The 21,783-nt window shown below is 40.9% G+C and overlaps 1 protein-coding gene across 1 annotated transcript in view; it reads right to left on the bottom strand.

Annotated features, from left to right (window-relative positions):
* Window positions 1-3,611: 3,611 nt before the first annotated feature.
* Window positions 3,612-21,783, bottom strand: part of LOC126474044 (aprataxin-like) — a 76,594-nt gene continuing 58,422 nt past the window's right edge. Inside the window, exons 2-4 of the mRNA XM_050101455.1 lie at window positions 16,545-16,684; window positions 8,298-8,431; window positions 3,612-3,916 (exon numbers count right to left, since the gene is read on the bottom strand). Coding sequence (XP_049957412.1) covers window positions 3,753-3,916; window positions 8,298-8,431; window positions 16,545-16,684 — 438 coding nt within the window. The 3' untranslated portion in view covers window positions 3,612-3,752. The remainder of the gene's footprint in view (window positions 3,917-8,297; window positions 8,432-16,544; window positions 16,685-21,783) is intronic.

Below are 21,783 nucleotides of genomic sequence, written 5' to 3'. Positions count from 1 at the left end.
CCATAGTGGCCAACCAAGCACAAGGAGTAATGCTGCTGAGACAGCTCAGGAAGAAATGGTGACTGTAGCGGGTTCGTCTATACACAGGGAAGTCAGCGCTCGTGCAGTCACACGTCGCACCGGCATTCCACACACTACTGTTTGGTTGGCACTGAGCTCTACCCTCCGATGCTATCTGTACAAAATCCATCGGTATCATGAACTGTTACCTGGCAATTTAGTGAAGCAGAGGGTATTTGCGGTGTGGGCATTTCAAAAGATCGCGGAAGATGATGATTGGTTGAGTAACGTGTTGTGGACCGACGAAGCTCATTTCACGCTCTGAGGGTCTGTCAACGTCCACAAATGCAGAATTTGGGCTACCGAAAATCCTAGAACTGTCATGGAAACTCCATTGCACGATGAGAAAGTCACGGTATGGATTGGATTTACCACATCTACGGTTATCGGGCCTTTTTTCTTCGAGGATATGCGTGATTCTAGTTTTGTAACTGCTACCATGACGGGTGAGAGATACGCTGATATGTTACAGAACCGCATCATCTCCAGCCTGGCTGATTAACACCTGCTGGAACATACGATGTTTATGCAGGATGGCGCTCCACCCCATAACGCAAGACGCGTGAAAGATCTCTTCCGCGCGTCATTTGGTGATGATCGTGTGCTCAGCCGCCACTTTCGTCATGCTTGGCCTACCAGGTGCCCAGACCTCAGTCCGTGCGATTATTGGCTTTGGGGTTACCTGAAGTCGCAAGTGTATTGTGATCGACCGACATCTCTAGGGATGCTGAAAGACAACATCTGACGCCAATGCCTCACCATAACTCCAGACATGCTTTACAGTGCTGTTCAAAACGTTATTCCTCGACTACAGCTATTGCTGAGGAATGATGGTGGACATATTGAACATTTCCTGTAAAGATCATCATCTTTGCTTTGTCTTATTTTGTTATGCTAATTATCACTATGCTGATCAGATGAAGCGCGATCTGTCGGACATTTTTTGAACTTTTTTTTTTTTTTTTTTTTTTTTTTTTTTGTTCTAATAAAACCCCATGTCATTCCAAGCATGTGTGTCAATTTGTACCTCTCTATCTACATTATTCCGTGATTTATTCAGTTTTCAAATTTATACTGACTTTTTGATCACCCGGTATATCGTTGTATGTGCCCTGTGGAACTACCATTAGTGTTCGATAGTTGCTGTCACTTGAAAATGAAAACAGATGAGAACAGAGTCTTGTGTCTCCTGATGGTTCTAAGTCATACATGAAATCATTTTCTCTCTCAGTAATGTAATGGTTTCATCAGTATTTTACAAGTTCTTGCATGTACTCATTTTTTGTTACTTTTGTAGGTTGACCTGTGAGAGGAAATAGCAATGAGCAACAGATGCTTTCATAATGTACACCACAAGCCTGCAGGCAGTCGTATTGATGTGCTCACTGCATCCATCAAATACTGAACATGCTGCCGGCATGCTGTCACTACCAGAAATTACAGAAATTATGGGGCAGTGTAGATAAATATAGGACCTTATCATGTTACTTACTTTTATTAGTTTTTATTTTCTGAGTACATATAATATAGTTCCTTTCTTAATTCTTGTCAGGTTAATGTATAGGGTGGTCCATTGATAATGACCGGGCCAAATATCTCACAAAATAAGCATCAAAAGAAAAAAAACTACAAAGAACGAAACTTGTCTAGCTTGAATGGGGAAACCAGATGGCACTATGGTTGGCCCACTAGATGGCGCTGCCATAGGTCAAACGGATATCAACTGTGTTTTTTTTAATAGGAACCCCCATTTTTATTACATATTTGTGTAGTACGTAAAGAAATATGAATGTTTTAGTTGGACCACTTTTTTCGCTTTATGATAGATGGCGTTGTAATAGTCACAAACGTATAAGTACGTGATATCACGCAACATTCCGCCAGTGCGGACGGTATTTGCTTCGTGATACATTACCCGTGTTAAAATGGACAGTTTACCAATTGCGGGAAAGGTCGATATCATGTTGATATATGGCTATTGTGATCAAAATGCCCAACAGGCATGTGCTATGTATGCTGCTCGCATCCTGGATGACATCATCCAAGTGTCCGGACCATTCACCAGATAGTTACATTATTTAAGGAAACAGGAAATGTTCAGCCAGCCACATGTGAAATGTCAACCACGACCTGCAACAAATGCTGATGCCCAAGTAGGTGTTTTAGCTGCTGTCGTGGCTAATCCGCACATCAGTAGCAGACAAATTGCATGAGAATCGGGAATCTCAAAAACGTCGGTGTTGAGAATGCTACATCAACATCAATTGCACCCATACCATATTTCTATGTACCAGGAATTGCACGGCGATGACTCAGAACATCATGTACGGTTCTGCAACTGGGCACAAGAGAAAATACGGGATGATGACAGATTTTTTGCACGCGTTCTATTTAGCAACGAAGCGTCATTCACCAACAGCGGTAACGTAACCCGGCATAATATGCACTACTGGACAACGTAAAATCCACGATGGCTGCGGCAAGTGGAACATCAGCGACCTTGGCGGGATAATGTATGGTGCGGCATTATGGCAGGAAGGATAATTGGCCCCCATTTTATCAATGGCAATCTAAATGATGCAATGTATGCTGATTTCCTACATAATGTTCTGCTGATGTTACTACAAGATGTTTCACTGCATGACAGAATGGCAATGTACTTCCAACATGATGGACGTCCGGCACACAGCTCACATGCGGTTGAAGCAGTATTGAATAGCATATTTTATGACAGGTGGATTGGTCGTTGAAGCACCATACCATGGCCCGCACGTTCACCGGATCTGACATCCCCGGATTTCTTTCTGTGGGGAAAGTTGAAGGATATTTGCTATCGTGATCCACCGACAATGCCTGACAAAATGTGTCAGCGCATTGTCAATGCATGTGCGAACATTACGGAAGGCGAACAACTCGCTGTTGAGAGGAATGTCGTTACACATATTGCCAAATGCATTGAGGTTGACGGACATCATTTTGAGCATTTATTGCATTAATGTGGTATTTACAGCTAATCACGCTGTAACAGCATGCATTCTCAGAAGTTATAAGTTCACAAAGGTACATGTATCACATTGGAACAATCGAAATAAAATGTTCAAACGTACCTACCGTCTGTATTTTAATTTAAAAAACCTACCTGTTACCAACTGTTCATCTAAAATTGTGAGCCATATGTTTGTGACTATTACAGAGCCGTCTATCACAAAGCGAAAAAAGTGGTCCAACTAAAACATTCATATTTCTTTATGTACTACACGAATATGTAATACAAAATGGGCGTTCCTATTTAAAAAAATGCAGTTGATATCCATTTGACCTATGGCAGTGCCACCTAGCGTGCCAACCATAGCGCCATCTGGTTTCCTCCTTCAAGCTAGACGAGTTTTGTTCTTTGTAGTTTTTTCATTTGATGCTTATTTTGTGAGATATTCGACCCGATCACGATCAATGGACCACCCTGTATACACATTAGCTAATGTTATTCAATAATAAAAGTAATATTTGCAGACCAAAACATAAGTGCATGCTGTTGCATAATAAATACAATTTATTTTATGCAAATAAAATCCATGACAAAAGTTCACATTTTCTATTCAAAATAAAATTTCAGTTTCAGTGGAAGTACCATATAATAAAACAACAAAAAATCACTGTAGGAACATTATTCCCAATTTGAAGTCCAGTTTGATTCATTTTTTTGTTATATGTGTAAGTAAATGTTGTTTTAACTTTGGAATAGTTGGTGACTGAAAGCTGCACTTATTACATTTCAGTGGTGTGTCCATCAACTTTTTTGCAACATCACTAGAAATGCGGTTAAATTTACCATGTTCTTCAACTTCTGCCAACACTTCTGAAACAACAAATAGCCCATGAAACCAAAATTAATAAATTATGCCGTCTCCACAGAGAGAAATGAAGATACACAAATTTATTGAAGAAAATAACTGTGTATATGACAATGTATCTATCATTCATTCATCAGTAGAATGTTATGGAAGCATACATTTGACAAAGAGCAGTTATCATAGCGGGGCATTGCAATTACACTCCACATAGTATGGAAGTGACTGACTGTCTTACTTACTTACTTCCTTACTAACTAACCAACTAACTAACTAGCCTAAGAAAGGAAACTCCCAGTTGGAATATCAACAATGCACACATGACCAATATCTCCAGTAGCTCAGACTGGAATACAACTCTCACCTTGAATGAAAGTAGCTACCTGGGACAGTTATGGGGGAGGGATAGCAGGATACAATGGGAGGGGGGAAGAGGGGTGACATGCAGGGGAGAAGAGCACTGTCTAGTGGAGAGTACAGAGCATGACATGCCTGCTAGGCATATGATTGGGAGGCTGTGAGGTAGGAAGGTGGCTGGTGGGTTGGGGGGGGGGGGGGGGGAGGGAGGGAGGAAAGGAGCAGGGAAGGGGAAAGGCAGGTGGTAGCATTGGCAGAGAGCGGCACCCTATGAGGGTGAGGGGACATGAACAGAGAGGTGATTGGGCAGAGGGGACGGACACTCTTGGGTGAACGGTGTGGAGACAATAGGTTTCTGCAGGTTGAGATAAGGATGATTTTGAGAGTGGAGAATGTGTTGCAAGGTTAGCTCCATCTGCGCAGTTCAGAAATGCTTGTAGTGGAAGGGAAGATCCAGTTCAGCTGCATGTTGTGCCTCAGGATGGTCTATTGTGCTATTGGCCATAGCTTGATGGAGGCTTTTCATCACTGGTTGGTAGTCATACAAATATAAAAAGCTATGCAATGACTGCAGCAGAGCTGGTATATCACATTACTTCTTTTACTGGTGGCCCTCCTCTGATGGGGAAGGATAAGCCTGTGCCAGGACTGGAACAGGAATATTGGGTAGGTGGATTGGACAGGTCTTGCACCTGGGTCTTCTACGTGGATATGGGATTGAAAGTGACATGGACATGGACTAGGATGTTGTGGAGGTTGGGTGAGCTATAGAACACTATTTTTGGTGGGTAGGAAGGAACTTTGGTAGGATACCCCTTATTTCAGGGCATGATGATACGTAATAGAAGCCCTGACAAAGGATGTGGTTCAGCTGTTCCGGTCTGGGGTGGTAATGGGTGACAAAGGGGGAAGTCTCTCACAGCTGCTTCTTGGGGGTGGAAGGGGGTATGTGAAGGAAAATGGCTTAGGAGATCTGTTAGCAGACTAGGTCTGGGGGTTAAATGACCCTGTGAAAATTAAAGTGTGCCTTCGACATATGTTTCCAGTTGCTGGTCACGGGGAAGGCTACTTGCAAGCAGAATATAAGAATACAAGACATAAGAGAACTCAAACCATCATCTTTTTTTGGTCAGTTTTTGACCCCCTCTGTACCTGCACCTTTGTCAGGAACCTATCTCACCATGCCCTCAGCACTGCCCTGCATCTATGTATGTGAGGAGGAATTACAAGACATAAGGAATGGAATAAAATGATCAGTCCATTGAACACAGAATACAGATTGAGAATAAATCAAAGAAAGATGAAGGTATTTAAGGGCAGCAGAAATGAGATTAGAGACAAACTTTACATCAAAACTGGAAACAATGTAGCAGATGAAGTGAAGGAATCCTGCTATCTCATGAGCAAAATAATATATGATGGACAAAGCAAGGATTATGTAAGAAGGAATCTAGTGCAGACAGAGACACATTTCTTGTCAAAAGAAGTCTACTCTGTGTGAATCAAAATAACAAAATGACACAGTTGGGCAAGGGGGTTTGGCCACTGTTATCAGTTCCCATTTGTTTGTACACACAACATGGCTGCAGGAGCAACAGCTGGCCATTTTTGTTACAGGTAGATTCACCTTCTATCCATTAATGTGCAGTATTCAATTTGCTTAGCTGGGTGGTAGTAGTCTTATCACTTTTTTGCAAATTTTCCCAACTAATTTAAGACATTTTGGCACAAAAATAAATGCACCACACAGAGAAAAATGAACCACAATTCTTTACTCGGCAGAAGTGTCGTCTTCAACTGACTGCAGAAATTGGCACTTCTTGAGGTAGCAGAGTGATACGACAACAGTGAAGAGGCAGAAGACATGACCAAGCTCATTCGCTGATTTGGCTGTTGCTAAGGTAGATGCCCCATAAACAACTAGCTGTCAATCACTTTATTATTCCAACTGAGGTATAGCACCAAATGTAGGCCTCAATTTGAGAAATAAATTTCTGAGAAGGTACATCTGGAGACAAGCACTGTATGGAAGTGAATCAATGAGTACAAGAAAACTGGAAATGAAGAGAATCAAAATTTTTCAGACGTAATGTTATAGTAGGATGCTGAAAATTAAGTGTACTGAAAATGTACGACACGAGGTGCTTCTCCACATAATCAGTGAGGAAAATAATACAGCTATGAGTAAAATACTAATTAGAAGAATGGACAAGGTGGTGGTACAAGGGTTAATGACATTAGGGAAAGATTTCCATGGAGACAGAGGAGTAGAGAGAGATTAGAATATATACAAACAGTAATTGAGGATACCGAGTTTAAGTGCTAGTCCGAGGTGAGGAGCAGAAGTCACAGTTGACACAAAATCAGTCTCAAGACTGATGAAAAAAAGAAAAAAAAAAAGAAAAGAAAAAAAGAAAAGAAAAAAAGAGAAGAAAAAAAGAGAAAAAAAAGAGAAAAAAAAGAAAAGAAAGAAAGAAAGAAATCCTTCCAAAACATAAATTCTTAAGGGAAACATGAACAGAAAATCTGTCAGAATAACAAGCTTTTTTTGTTGTGTTAGGTTACACCCTAGTCCTTCCTGAATCAGAATATGTATGGTTTTTGTATGTTTGGTGTATATTAATGGAAAAGAAAGAGTATTTTCTAAATGACATGTCCCTTCTGCCTGCTATCAATTGAGCTAAGTTTGTCACAGCTGCAGCAGACTTCCTTTGGCTTCACTCTGCTTATTCTTTGACCACTGCTTTGCAGGTTGGTCAGGATGGTGTTGAGCTGCTGTAGGTAATAGGTGAACATCAGTTCAGCATTCTGTTTACATTTTAGTGATCGTAATGATCTGAAATAGCACTTACTTTTAGGAATTGTGTTGAAGTTACATTTTATCTCTGCAGATAATAAATATGGGCAGAATAAGGAAGCTTAACGGTAGGAATAAGTTTAAACGTAACAGAGGAACCCTGTCATTCTCTCTGTTCAAAGGGATCTAAGCCATAATATAAGCACCAAACAGCTAGTGTAACTGCTGATGAAAACAGACATGGCCATCAATGTCAATAGCAGGTGATGTAAAACCTGTCTACAGACACATAGCTAACAAAAACCTGCTTGCTAAATGCACCCATGGGAGAAGTCAAAATCCCAATGAAAGTTTCAATAACTGTGTGTTGGAGCACTTGCTTAAAACAATATTTTTGGACTTCCAACCCTTACCAACTGGTGTCATGTTTCAATCACAGGTCAGCCAGCAGGCTGAAAGTTTTCAGTGATGTGGATGTAGAACCTACAATGAACACAAGGAATGTGCTATTGTCAACTGACCAGTTCACTGCAGAAACCACTCAGCAGTTATAAGAGTCAAAAGACATAAAAGTTTAAAAGAGAGTAAGACAGAGTTGTAGCCTATCCCTGATGTTACTCAATCTGTACATTTTCACAAGCAGTAAAGAAACAAATGACAAACTGGCAGAAACAATTAAAGTTCATGGAGAAGATATTAAAAACATCAAGGTTTGCTGACAACATTGTCATTCTCTCAGAGATAGCAAAAGACTTAGGAGAGCAGGTGAATGGAATGGACAGTCTTGAAAGGAGGCTATAAGATGAACATAAAGAAAAGATAATGGAATGTAGTCAAATTAAATCAGGCGATGCTGAGAGAATTAGATTATGAAACAAGACACTAAAAAGAGGTAATTTTTTTTATTTTGGCAGCAAAATAACTGAGGTAAAGAGGATAAAAATGTGGATTGGGGCAGGGGGAAAAAACGAGAAAAAAAGGATTTTTTTTAAGCAGCAACATTTTCTCCTTCACAATTAAGTATCTGCTGGAATGTCTGTTTCATCTACATCCCTCTGTGTATCCTTAAAAATTCTATTACAATCCCATCTACTCTATTTCATTGCATAATATTGTTTTCACTAACTATAAAATGGCAGATCGGCTTAGCAGAGCATGGGAGGGGGGCATGTAGATGCTCTACTTTCATCTTTAAATTTCTTAAGGTCACAACAGATGATCCCTAAAGTACATACTTGCTGAGGGAACAAAGAAGTCAGTCGTAAAAGTGTTCCAGTGCTTTTTTGTTTTGAGAGAAGGTGAGTTGAAGTCATCGCTGATCACATGCAAATGTAGTCTTGCCATGCTTGCAACTGCGTGGTAACCAATCCTGCAAAATATTTAAAAAATATACATTTCACATTTTTTATTTGTACTTACTTAGCTACAAAACTATAACACAAATAATCTACAGATGTGCCCAGCAAGTCTGTAGATTACTACTATCAATTTGCCAGACTGTTATTGTTAGCCCTCATACAATGCTATTTAACCTTTCTTGTTCATTGTATGGAAGAAGAGTTATGAACTACTGTTTTCATGCACAAATTCAATGTAAGTATGAGTGTCAGAGAATAGCCATCTGCCATGGATATTTTGGAAAATGCAGCATTTATTGTCTAATTGGATAGATAAAAAATCTACTCACTAAGCGGCGGCAGAACACATACATAAAAGACGGTTGTAACTGGCAACCTTTTGGAGCCAGTGGCTCCTTCTTCAGGCAGAAGGGTTGAAGGAAAAGGAAGGAGGGTGAAGGAAAAGGACTGGAGAGGTCTAGGACAAGGGGTTGATTTCGGGAAAGTAACCCAGAACCACGGGTCAGGGGAGACATATTGTATGGGATGAGAAGGAAGTTTTTTCTTCTCATTCAATTCAACAAGATTACGGGATTGCAGTTAGATGAGGTTGACTTCTTGCCACCTTCTTTAAGCAGAAAACTAGGCAGCAACCTACAGATTAATTTTAGGAGTGAAGATTATTAGCGTGCTTTGCTATGTTTATACTACAAATTGTCACAACAGTGCATGTGCACAGGTCCAAGTTAGACAACCACGTCTCTTGTCATGTTATGCTGCGTCTGAGATGCACATAGGCCACAGTGTTATTGTGTGCACAACCACAAAGTTAAAACTCAGTAATTAAATTGATAAGAATTTGTGGGAGAGACTATCGATAGTTTACAGGACACTATCTTCATTATCTTCAAGGCCAGTTTCTTTGGACCAATTTTGAGAAGGATGTTTCATTTCCCATTTGATGTAATTTGTTGTTGTGTCACACTGTATAATAAAGTTAAGTGAACATAAGCACAAATATGGGTACTCTTCCTTTTATGGAGTGAAAATTTCTACATCTACATCTACATCGATACTCCGCAAGCCACCCAACGGTGTGTGGCGGAGGGCACTTTACGTGCCACTGTCATTACCTCCCTTTCCTGTTCCAGTCGCGTATGGTTCGCGGGAAGAACGACTGTCTGAAAGCCTCCGTGCGCGCTCTAATCTCTCTAATTTTACATTCGTGATCTCCTCGGGAAGTATAAGTAGGGGGAAGCAATATATTCAATACCTCATCCAGAAACGCACCCTCTCGAAACCTGGCGAGCAAGCTACACCGCGATGCAGAGCGCCTCTCTTGCAGAGTCTGCCACTTGAGTTTATTAAACATCTCCGTAACGCTATCACGGTTACCAAATAACCCAGTGACGAAACGCGCCGCTCTTCTTTGGATCTTCTCTATCTCCTCCGTCAACCCGACCTGGTACGGATCCCACACTGATGAGCAATACTCAAGTATAGGTCGAACGAGTGTTTTGTAAGCCACCTCCTTTGTTGATGGACTACATTTTCTAAGCACTCTCCCAATGAATCTCAACATCCCTACATAAGTGATGAGCCCAAAACTACAGTGGCGTGGCAGTGGACAATTTTTCTTTACACATACTCCGCATCATCCCATACCAGCATCTCATCCATGCAAAACTTCCTATTTGACATTGACGGCACCATCCAGAACATCAAGAAGCAACTCGACATGATACAGCAAACTCCACAGTTCACAGCGCCATGGGATCCTACGTCTCAAAGTGAAAGAGTGGAATTGTTGCATACTCTCCCTCAATCTCAAAATTATCAAGAACTCAGGCGATTCCTGAGAATGATATGCTTTTTATCGATGCCAACTCCCCAGAATGGCCGTCATTCAGACAGTGCTACACAATGCATTGGCTAGAGGAGACAGAAATGCCAAACACCTGCTTCCACAGATGCACAAGACAGAGTCAGTCTTCACAAAGCTGCAAAACAGTCTGCAGGATGCTCATGCAGCAGGAGCCCACACAGCTTGTGTAGTCAAAGCAAGCCAGCTCAAAATAGATGCAGCACTCCATCAGAAGGTGAACAGACATTGGCAACCACAAAGTTTTTTTTCTCTCAGAAGCTACATGCCGGCCAAACTCACTGCAGTGCATATGCCACAGAACTCCTTGAAATTTATGAGGGTGTCAAGCGTTTCCGCCCCTTTATTGAGGGCAGACCTGTCACAATATTTACCAACCACAAACCCATCGTGTCAAGTTTCCAAAAAATCAGCAGTTCATGTTCTCCTCAGCAGGCTCGCCAAATGGAGTACATATGACGATTTTCTACAGATGTGTGCCATAGCCACGGAACTGACACTATTGTGGAAGACTATTTTTTACACATCAATGGGCAAACTTCGATGTTGGATTGTTCTGAACTTGCAAGTGCTCCAACTTTGGGAACACAACTACAATCTTTGCTGCAGACTCTTCCATCAGCCTGCATTCCCAACTTATGGACGTGCCCTGCGGCTTGTCTAAGTATGGCGCCACATTTCTACTGCTAGACCATGCCAATACATTACTCCCCAATTCTGATGACAATTTGACAGCATTGACAACTTGGCGCACCCACACACTAACATCTCAGTGAGGTTGGTGACAGACTGTTTTGTGTAGCCATCAGTCAATAAATATACACGGGACTGGGCCCACTCCTGCCTTCAGTGCCAACACAGTAAAGTAAGACACCATGTGCACGCTCCAGTAGGACAATTCCCATTTTCTAGTGCATGTTTCGGGCATATCCACATTGATTTGGCTGCGCCCCTCCCACTTCTGAAGGCTACAGGTATTTGTTTATGGCAGTGGATTGTTGCACATGGTGGGCAGAGGCCATTCTGATCAGAGACATTCCCGCAAAGACTACCACGTGAGAATTCATGGAAACTTGGGTGCCCCGTTTTGGGTTTCCATTTCTCGTTCCCACTGAACAGGGACGCCAATTTTGAGTCCACAATGTTCTAGCAACATTTTGTGGTTTCTGACATAACTGAACAACCGGCTACCACCCAGCCAGCAGCAGCTTGGTGGAAACGTGGCACTGCACGTTAAAGGCCTACCTGATGGACTACAAAGACTCTTAGACTCAATCATTGCCACTGGTTTTGTTGTGTTTACAGATTGTTTAAAAACTGATGTGGGCTGTTCATCGGCAGAGTTCGTGTATGGAGAACAATTACGCATCCCAGCAGAATTTCTTGCACCCATGCATCTCCCAAAAAAGACACAGCTAACCTGTCTCTTGCAGCAAATCAGAAAACATGCAGAGACCTTCTGTGCAACTCTGACATCACAGCACACCACACACACCCAGTTTTTGCACACACCGTGCTTCCCATAGATCTGGTATGACATCCTCTGCAGCCACTGTGCATTGGCCTGTACTGAGTACTACGATGAGAAAAACACACAGTGACTGTCCTCCTCCACAGAAAGAGGACCAAAGTCTCCACAGTGTGGGTAAAAACTGCTTGGATGCTGCCAGCAACGCTCACCACCCCAAAGTCAACTTCATGCACACCTCACACCAGGTCAACAATCACGCCAGAGTCAGATAGTTGTAACCGGCCCAACTTTCACACCCTAGGACCAGTTATAAGAGCAGAACAACCCAACAGCACCCGACCCCTTACATCCACACTCGTGTGGGCCGGGAAATGAAGTTTAAGTACCCTGGCCTACCTAGCACTCCACACTTTAGGGGTGAGGATAGGGGTTTGTGTGGGAGTGACTATCGACAGTCAACAGGACACCATGTGCATTATCTTTGGGGTCAATTTCTTTGGACTAGTTTGGAGAACTGCATTTCGTTTCCCACTTGATGTAATTTGTTGTTCTGTTACATTATATAATAAAGTTACAAACTTCTTTGTTACATTCCATCCTGGATTTTCCATTGTTTGATATAATGAAGTTAAGTGGACATCAGCACAAATATGCATACATGTCCTTTTATGTAGTTTCTCTACACATTAAATGGCACTAGGCATATAATTTTGCTTTGTGAACAAATAACCAAACGACTGGGTCTCTCAACTCATGCAGCTGAAAGCCACCATCCCAATTAATAAAAACTTACATCAAACGTATTTCTGCAGATACTGTAATTTAATCCCACAAGGATCTTTTCATGGCCAAGAGTTTCATTCAGACCAACACTTCAACTTTTGTAATGAATGTAGTGATGTGCAACACTAATTTTCTAGTCATACAATTCATCTGAAAATGGCTGTCTGGTTGTCAAAACATCGATGTAATAAGTCAGTATCATGTGGCTGTAATCCCAAAATCTCATGAGGCTGCTGCTGATGTCATCATGCCTACATAAGCGAGAAACCGTAGCAGCCCTGGCAGTCAGTGAACTCCTGACGACGATGGCAGAGATGGTCATCAAAAGCTCGAGGATTTTATTCAATTTGATGCGGCTTGAAAACCGAGAACATTTTATTCATACAGTACTTTGTCAAAACTTTTGGGTAGGAGAGAATTTTTTAATTTTTGTTGTTTTGGATTGAGGGGTGGAGGGGGGGGGGGGGGGGGAGCAGAAGTCATAGCAACAGAGTGACAGAAAAGTATGGGTTAATGAAAAAAGATAATCATTTTATAATGCTCTGTCTACATTTAAGCATAAATTTTTAATGCACTTAGTTATTTTGATGTTTCATTTTGTATCACTGGGTAAGTGATTAAAATTTTTGTTTGCAGCTTTGTGCACCTATATTTGTGCTGAAGACAACCTTAATACGGAGTAATGAATGTCATTTTTCCTTCTGGCATTGTAATTATGTACATCATTGTTCCTTTTAAACTGCTGTGGATTATTTAAAACAAATTTCATGAGGGAATAAATATACTGGAAGCAGCAATAGAAGTGATTGTGGATGAGCACCATACACGGGTCAGCACCACATATTATTCTTACAGCAAATTTTTGAGCAAAGAACACTTTCTCTCTTAAAATTTTATCCCACAACATTATTACATATGACATTATTGAATGAAAACATGTGAAATGTCTCGTCATACTGATTTCTCTATCCCCTAGATTTGCAATGATGTTAAGTGAAAATATGGCTGAAATAAGTTGTTTGGGGAGTTTCATAATGTGCTTTCTCCTATTTAAATTCTCATCACTGTGAACATCTGAGAATTTTGAAGTTTCTGCATTATGTACGAGGGTTGTTTTTTAAGTAAGGGCCATTTTTATTTTTAAAAAAAGATACAAATACGTTTGTAAAAAAACTTTTATTTTCTGATTCTACACACTTTTACCTATTTTGTTACATAGTTGCCTTGTTTATTTAAGCACTTGTCATACCATACAACTAAGATAGTGTTTCAGGTACCGGAAAAGGTGAAAATCGCTAGGAGCAAGGTCGGAGCTGTATGGTGCATGGTCCAAAACTTCCCAGACAAAAGAATCAATCAAATCCCGAGTCTTTTGAGAGGTGTGAGCCCTAGCGTTATCGTGCAGAAGCAAAATTCCTTTTGTCAGCATGCCACGCCTTTTGTTTTGAATTGCTCTGCGGAGCTTCTTTAGAGTTGCACAGTAGGCATCTGAGTTGATTGTCGTTCCTCGTGGCATATAAAGTTCACTAGCAAAACACCGCGCCGGTCCCAGAACACAGTTGCCATAATCTTGCGCTTTGACAGCGTCTGTTTGGCTTTGACCTTGACGGGTGAGGTTGTGTGTCACCATTCCATCAATTATCGCTTGCTTTCGGGAGTGATATGGGATACCCATCTTTCATCTCCAGTGACAATTTGACTCAACATGTCATCCCCTTCTTCCTCGTAAAGAATCAAAGAGTCCAATGAAGTGGCAAATCTCTTCCCTTTGTGGTCCTCTGTGAGGAGTCTGGGTACCCACCGAGAACACAGTTTCTTAAAGTTTAGGTTTTCAGACACAATTTTGTACAAAACCGATCTTGAAACTTGTGGAAATTCCAAAGAAAGAGTGGAAATTGTGAATCTTCTGTCCTCATGAATCTTTGTTTCGACTGCAGCCACCAAATCATCACAGAGGGCCGGCCTGAGCGTTCTTCGTCATGGACGTTTTGACGGCCATTTTTAAACTCTCTAACCTATCGACGCACTTTACCTTCACTCATTGCATTCAAGCCATAAACTTCTGTTAACTGACGATGAATTTCTGCAGCTGATAGGCTTCTCGCGGTCAAAAAACGTATCACTGACCGTATCTCACACGTGGCGGGCGATTCAATAATCGTAAACATTATAAAGTAGCACAGCGATGTGTACACATCAGCTACAGAGCTGCAACTTGCATCAGTGTGAACAGGAAGGATGCCGGCAAGTGGCGCGGTGGCTTGTTGCAGCGTCCGCGCGAACTACGGGACTATATGCGCGAACGGCCCTTACTTAAAAAACAACCCTCGTATTATTCCTTCACCATGTATTATGCTTATCATTGATGTAGTACCTTCAGATGTGCAAACTGAGTATTTGTGTCTTTCTAAAATTTAGAGTCAGCCCATTCACAGAAAACCAGTCAATGATGCTTTTAAGAGCAATATTTATCATTTCTTCTGTTGTATAAATGCCTGGATTAGTCACAATATTAGTGTCATCCACAAAAAGAACTGATGTTGCTTGTTACATACTGCATGAAAGATTGTTTACATATACTGTGTGATCAAAAGTATCTGGTCACCTGGCAGAAAATGACTTACAAGTTCGTGGCGCCCTCCATCGGTAATGCTGGAATTCTATATGGTATTGGCCCACCCTTAGCCTTGATGACAGCTTCCACTCTTGCAAGCATACGTTCAAGCAGGTGGTGAAAGGTTTCTTGGGAATGGCAGCCCATTTTTCACGGAGTGTTGCAACAAGGAGAGGTATCGATGTTGGTCAGTGAGGCATGGCACCAAGTCGGCATTCCAAAACATCCCAACAGTGTTCTATAGCACTCAGGTCAGGACTCTGCGCATGCCAGTCCATTACAGGGATGCTGTTGTTGTGTAACCACTCTGCCACAGGCTGTGCATTATGAACAGGTGCTTGATTGTGTTGAAAGATGCAATCACCATTCCCGAATAGCTCTTCAACAGTGGCAAACAAGAAGATGCTTAAAACATAAATGTAGGTCTGTGCTCTGATAGTGGCATGCAAAACAACAACGGGTGCAAGCCGCCCCGCCCCCCCCTCCCCCCCCCCCCCCCATTAAAAACACAACCACACCATAACAACACCGCCTCCAAATATTACTGTTGGCACTAAACACACTGGCAGATGGCGTTCACCGGGCATTCGTAATACACACACCCTGCCATCGGATCGCCACATGGTGTACCGTGATTTGTCACTCCACATAACATTTTTCCACTGTTCAACTGTCCAATGTTTATGCTCCTTACACTAAGCAAGGTATCGTTTGGCATTTACCGCCGTGATGTGTGGCTTATGAGCAGCCACTGACCATGAAATCCAAGTTCCCACCTCCCACTTAACTGTCATAGTAGTTGCAGTGGATCCTGATGCAGTTTGGAATTGCTGTGTGATGGTCTGAATAGATGTCTGCCTATTACACATTACGACCCTCTTCAACTGTCGGCAGTCTCTGTCGGTCAACATACGAGGTCGGTCTGTACAGTTTCATGCTGTATGTGTCCCTTAATGTTTCCACTTCACTATCACATCGGAAACAGTGGACCTAGGGGTGTTTGGGAGTGTGGAAATCTCACGTACAGACATATGACACATGTGACACCCAATCACCTGACCACATTCGAAGTCTGTGAGTTCCGTGGAGCACCCCATTCTGCTCTCTAACGATGTCTAATGACTACTGAAGGTCACTGACATGGAGTACCTAGCGCAGTAGATGGCACCACAATGCACCTAATATTAAAAACGTATGTGTTTAGGGGTGTCCAGATACTTTTGATCACAAAGTGTATATGAGGAACAATAGCAGTCCTAGGGTTGAGCCTTGGCCAACCGAAACATTAAATTTAAGTATTATTCAACATGCATATAACATGATTTTAAGACCAACTCATTTTCTATTACACTGTACTTCCTACATTCACCAGAAGCAGCAAAAATGTATACTAACTTGAACTGTCTTTCCTCATGGTTTCTTGATATTTCCTGAGCAATTTTATCCATGTGTTTAAGAAGTGGTAGATTAGCTCTAGTGACATTCGTCAAGGAATGTATATCTTCCTTTGGAAGTACAAGATAATGGAATTCAGCCTGGAATGAAAGGGTTTTTTGTTTATTTTAATAAGCATTCAGTACAAAGCAGCAAGCAATCAAAATTTCAAAACTCACATCTTTTATAAAGAGACATTAACTTCAGTTGTTAACTGGTTCTTCCATTGCTGCTTCGTGGAACAACTTCATAACTGTAAATGTTCCACAGTATTTATTTATTTTGTTAACCAGTTTTCAGTACACAAGGCCATCGTCATGCTACAACTGACATTATCACATACAACATTCAAAAAGTTCAAACAAATTTTGGGCTTGCACCCAGTGCCAGTTATCATCTAACACATCCCATGATATTTCATCTTCAGGTGAGCCATCACTGAGACTGTCTTTGATGACTGACCTAAATAAGACTGGCAGGTGCCCAGTTGAAATACCATGGGATGTACAAAATGACGACTGGTTGCAAGCCCAAAATTTGTTTGAACATTCAATTCCCCGAGAAAATTTTAAAATTCACAACACCCAAAAAGATATAATGCATGGAGACTGAGGTACAAACACAGAGTAAATGTCATCTTTCATGGTGTAGTAGTAACATAATTGAAAGTGTCAAAGCTAAACAGTAAGCAAATTTAAAGGCAACAATCCAGAAAACATTAAGATTAAACATTGCTCACTCGAACGAGTGGGCCATGGGAGGGGCGCAGGGATGAGGTGGAAGAGGAAAGTGGACGACATGAGCTAAATATTACACTTACAAAAAGAGATGCCTTACATGAGAGCAGCTGCATATATAACAGTTTAATTTAAATTAACAACCTCGATAAAAATAAATAAAAGACAAGAGGGAAAGCAAGCTTTTTCACAGAAAATCATTCCTGAAAACTTCTCATGTTATTAGCCAAGTCATAGCGTTGTGCTGTCACAGTGGTTATGTATTGTCACCTGCATGAAAGTGTCAAGTTTACGTCCAGTTCATTCTTTTATAATCACTGGACCGCTGACGCATCTGCCGCAGGCCCAAAAGGATGGCCAATCACGTGCCTCTATAAGGTATGTCACGGCCAGTGGTGGGAAGGGCCTGAGCACAGGGAAGGGGGCTACTGGTGTCGAGAACTGGTGCTGCCTGCCTAACCCCCATGCGGTCTACGTCCGTTTCACATCACAGCATTCTTGATTTATTTTCCTAATGCCACATTTGGCTGGGTGTCAACAAGACATTCTAGTGTGATTGAAACGATGACACTGGTAGCAGTGCATCGGGTTCAGAACAATGAGCAACCTCTAAAGGAAACCAAGGAGGAATTTGGAAAGGGAATAAAAGTTCAGGGAGAAGTAGTAAAAACTTAAGAGTGTGAAATCATACTAACATTCTGTTAGAGATGGCAAAGGACCTGGAAAATAAGCTAAACTGAACACACAGTGTCTTCAGAATTGGGTATAAAATGAAAATCATTAAAAGTCAAACAATGGAAAATCCAGGAGGGAATAATGGCAATGTTATGGAAAAGTACATTGCTAGTCACCATATGGTGGAAATGTTAAGTAGCAGAAAGGCACAACAAAAGACTACTAATTATGTAAGCTTTCAGTCAAACAGCCCTCTTCTGATAAGAAAACACACACACACACACACACACACACACACACACACACACACATTCATGCTGTGTGCAACACGACATTTCTACTATATGGTGAGGAGTAGTCTATCCTTTTCATATTGTCCTTATGTTAGTGTTGCAAGATTTAACTAAACGTTTTTATCTGGATTGTAGCCTTTTTTCCTCAGGAGTCCTCTGATAGGTCTGATTCAGCCCACAACAACCTCCTCTCCTGTGGCAAACTGTTTAATCTCCAAGTACTACTTGTACATTACACCCTCAATAATTTATTAGATACATTCCAATCTCTGTCATCCCCTACCATTTTACCCCCAACAGCTCCCTCTTATTCCCTGATGTCTTTACATGTTTCTTACCATCCTGTTCCTCATCTTTGTCAGTGTTTTCCATATCTTCCTTTCTTCTAGACTTACATAGAAGTGAAATGTAGATAATCAGTACCAACAAGAAAACAACAGAAGTCTTTGAAATTTGGTGTTATAGAAAAATTCTGGAGATTAAAAGAGTAGTTTGGGTAATTTAATAAGTTGTACAGAATGCAATTAGAAAGGAAAGAGTTTTATGGCACAAGTAAGAGAGAGACTGATAGGATGCATTCAGAGGCATCAAGAGATTGGTTCAAATGGCTCTGAGCACTATGCGACTTAACTTCCGAGGTCATCAGTGCCTAGAACTTAGGACTAATTAAACCTAACTAACCTAAGGACATCACACACATCCATGCCCGAGGCAGGATTCGAACCTGTGACCTTAGCGGCCGCTCGGTTCCAGACTGTAGCGCCTAGAACTACACGGCCACTCCTGCCAGCGCATCAAGAGATTATTGTCAAATGTATGATCATATGGGGTATCAACTGAAATTTGTGACTGGATTGTGGACTTTTTGGTAGGGTCGCTGCAACATGTTATTTTGGTTAGAGAGCCATCGTCGGATGTAGAAGTAACTTCGGGTGTGCCACAGGCAAGTGTGTTATGATTCTTGCTGTTCATGTTGTATATTAATGACCTTGCAGACTATAGTAATAGTAATCTCAGGTTTTTGCAGACAATGAAGATGTATATAATGTAGTACGATCTGGAAGAAGCTGCATAAATATATAGTGAGATCTTGTCAAGATTTAGAGGTAATGCAAACATTGGCAACTTGCTCTAAATGTTAAGAAACTTAAAATTTTGCACAACACAAAATGAAAAAACGCAGTATCCTATTACTATATATCAATGAGTCGCCATTGGAATTGGCCAACTCATACAAATACTTGGGTATAACATTTTGTAGGGATATGAAATGGAATGATAACATAGGTTCAGTCATGGGTCAAGCAGGTGGAAGACTTTGGTTTATTGGTAGACTACTGGGCAAATGCAATCAGTCTACAAAGGAGATAGCTTATAAATCACTCAGGTGACCAGTTCTAGAATATTGCTCAAGTATGTGGGACCCATACCAGAAAGGACTAACAGGGGATATTGAACATATACAGATAAGGGCAGCAGGTTTGTTTAATCCAATAGAGTGTGTCACAGACATGCTGAAGGAACTGAACTGGAAGATTCTTGAAGATAGATGCAAACTATCCCAAGGAAGTCTATTAACAAAGTTCCAAGAACTGACTTTAAATGGTGACTCTAAGAATATACTGTAATCCCCTACGTATCGCTCACATAGGAATCATCAGGATAAGATTAGAATAATTACTGCATGCCAGAGGCATTCAAACAATCATTCTTCCATGCTTTACATATGAATGGATCAGGAAGAAATCCTAATAACTGGTAGAATGGGACATACCCATGGTCCTCATGGTGGTTCGCAGAATATAGATGTAGATAATTAATTTGGAAATGGAAGGAAGTGTTGACAGTGAAAGCTGTAGGGGAAGACACCACAGACTGGACACAGTACAATAGTTCGAATGACTGTTAGGTTGCAGTAGTTGTTTAGACATGATAAGGTTCGCACAGGGTAAACTAGTGTGAAGAGTTGTGTTGATCGAATCTTTGAGATATGACCACAATGCTTACATCTATAAACTCCATTATCAGGGACCTGGAGACAGCAGAAGGTTTCAGATTGATTGCATAATGGCAACACAGAGATTTAAGACCCAGATTTTAAATTATACGACATTTACAGGGGCATATGTTGATTCTGACCATAATTTGTTGGATATGAACTGCAGATTAAAACTGGAGATATTGCAAAACAGTACGAAATTGAGGAGATGGGATCTGGTTAAGTTGAAAGAACAAGAGTTATTGAGAGTTTCAGAGTGAACATTAAGCAATAATGGACTAGAACAGGGGAAAAGAATACAGAAGAAGAATAATGGGTAACTTTAAGAGATGAAATAGTGAAGGCAACAGAGGATCAAATAAGTGAAAAGGCAAGGCTTAGTAGAAATCCTTGGATAACATAGGAGATACTGAATTTAGCTGGTGAAATGACGAAATATAAAAATGCAGCAAATGAAACGGGCGAAAGAAATTACAAACATCTAAAAAATGAGATTGACAGGAAGTGCAAAATGGCTAAACACAAATGGCTAGAAGAGAAATGTAACAATTTAGAAACAAATTTCACTACAGGAAAGATGGATACCTCCAACAGGAAAATGAAAGAGGCTTTTGTGGGAAAGGTAAGCACCTATATGAATATCAAGAGCTCAGATGGAAAACCAGTCCAAAGGAAAGAAGGGACACCTGGAAGGTGGAAGGAGTGTATATAGGGTCTATACATGGAAGAAGAACTTGAAAACAATATTATAGAAAGGGAAGTGGATGCAGATGAAAATGAGATGACAGCTATGATACTGTGAGAGGAATTTGACAGAGCACTATAAGACCTAAGTTGAAACAAGATCCCAGGAATACACAGCATTCCGTCAAAACTACTGATAGCCTTGGAAGAGCCAGCCATGACAAAATCTTTGATCTGGTGTGCAGCATATATGAGGCAATCAAAATACACTCAGACTTCAAGAAGAATATAATAATTCAAATCCCAAAGAAAACAGTTGCTGCAAGGTTTGAAAATCGTCAAAACTATCAGTTTAATAAGTCATGGTTGCAAAAAACTAACATGAATTATTTAGGAAAGAGTGGAAAAATTTTTAGAATCAAACCTCTGCGAAGATCAGTTCAGAGTTTGGAGAAATGTAGGAACACGCAAGGAAATACTAACCCCATGAATTATCTTACAAGATAGGTTAAGAAAAGGCGTCACTACATTTATAGCATTTGTAGACTTACAGAAAGGTTTTGGCATTGTTGGCTGGAACACTCTATTTGGAATTCTGAAGGTACCAAGGGTAAAGGCTATTGACAACTTTTACAGGCAGCAGAAGGCAGTTATAAGAGCCAAGGGGCACAAAATGGAAGCGGTGGTTGAGGGAAGGAGACAGGATTGTAGCCTATCCTCAATGTTGTTATATACATACATTGAGCAAGCAGTAAAGGAAACAAAATAAGAATTTGGAGTGGGAATTAAAGTTCAGGGAGAAGAAATAAAAA

This window comes from Schistocerca serialis, chromosome 4 (assembly GCF_023864345.2).
Source record: "Schistocerca serialis cubense isolate TAMUIC-IGC-003099 chromosome 4, iqSchSeri2.2, whole genome shotgun sequence".
Taxonomy (NCBI): Eukaryota; Metazoa; Arthropoda; class Insecta; order Orthoptera; family Acrididae; genus Schistocerca; species Schistocerca serialis.
The sequence above is the reverse complement of the archived record's forward strand: the minus strand, read 5'-3'. Positions and strand labels throughout refer to the sequence as shown.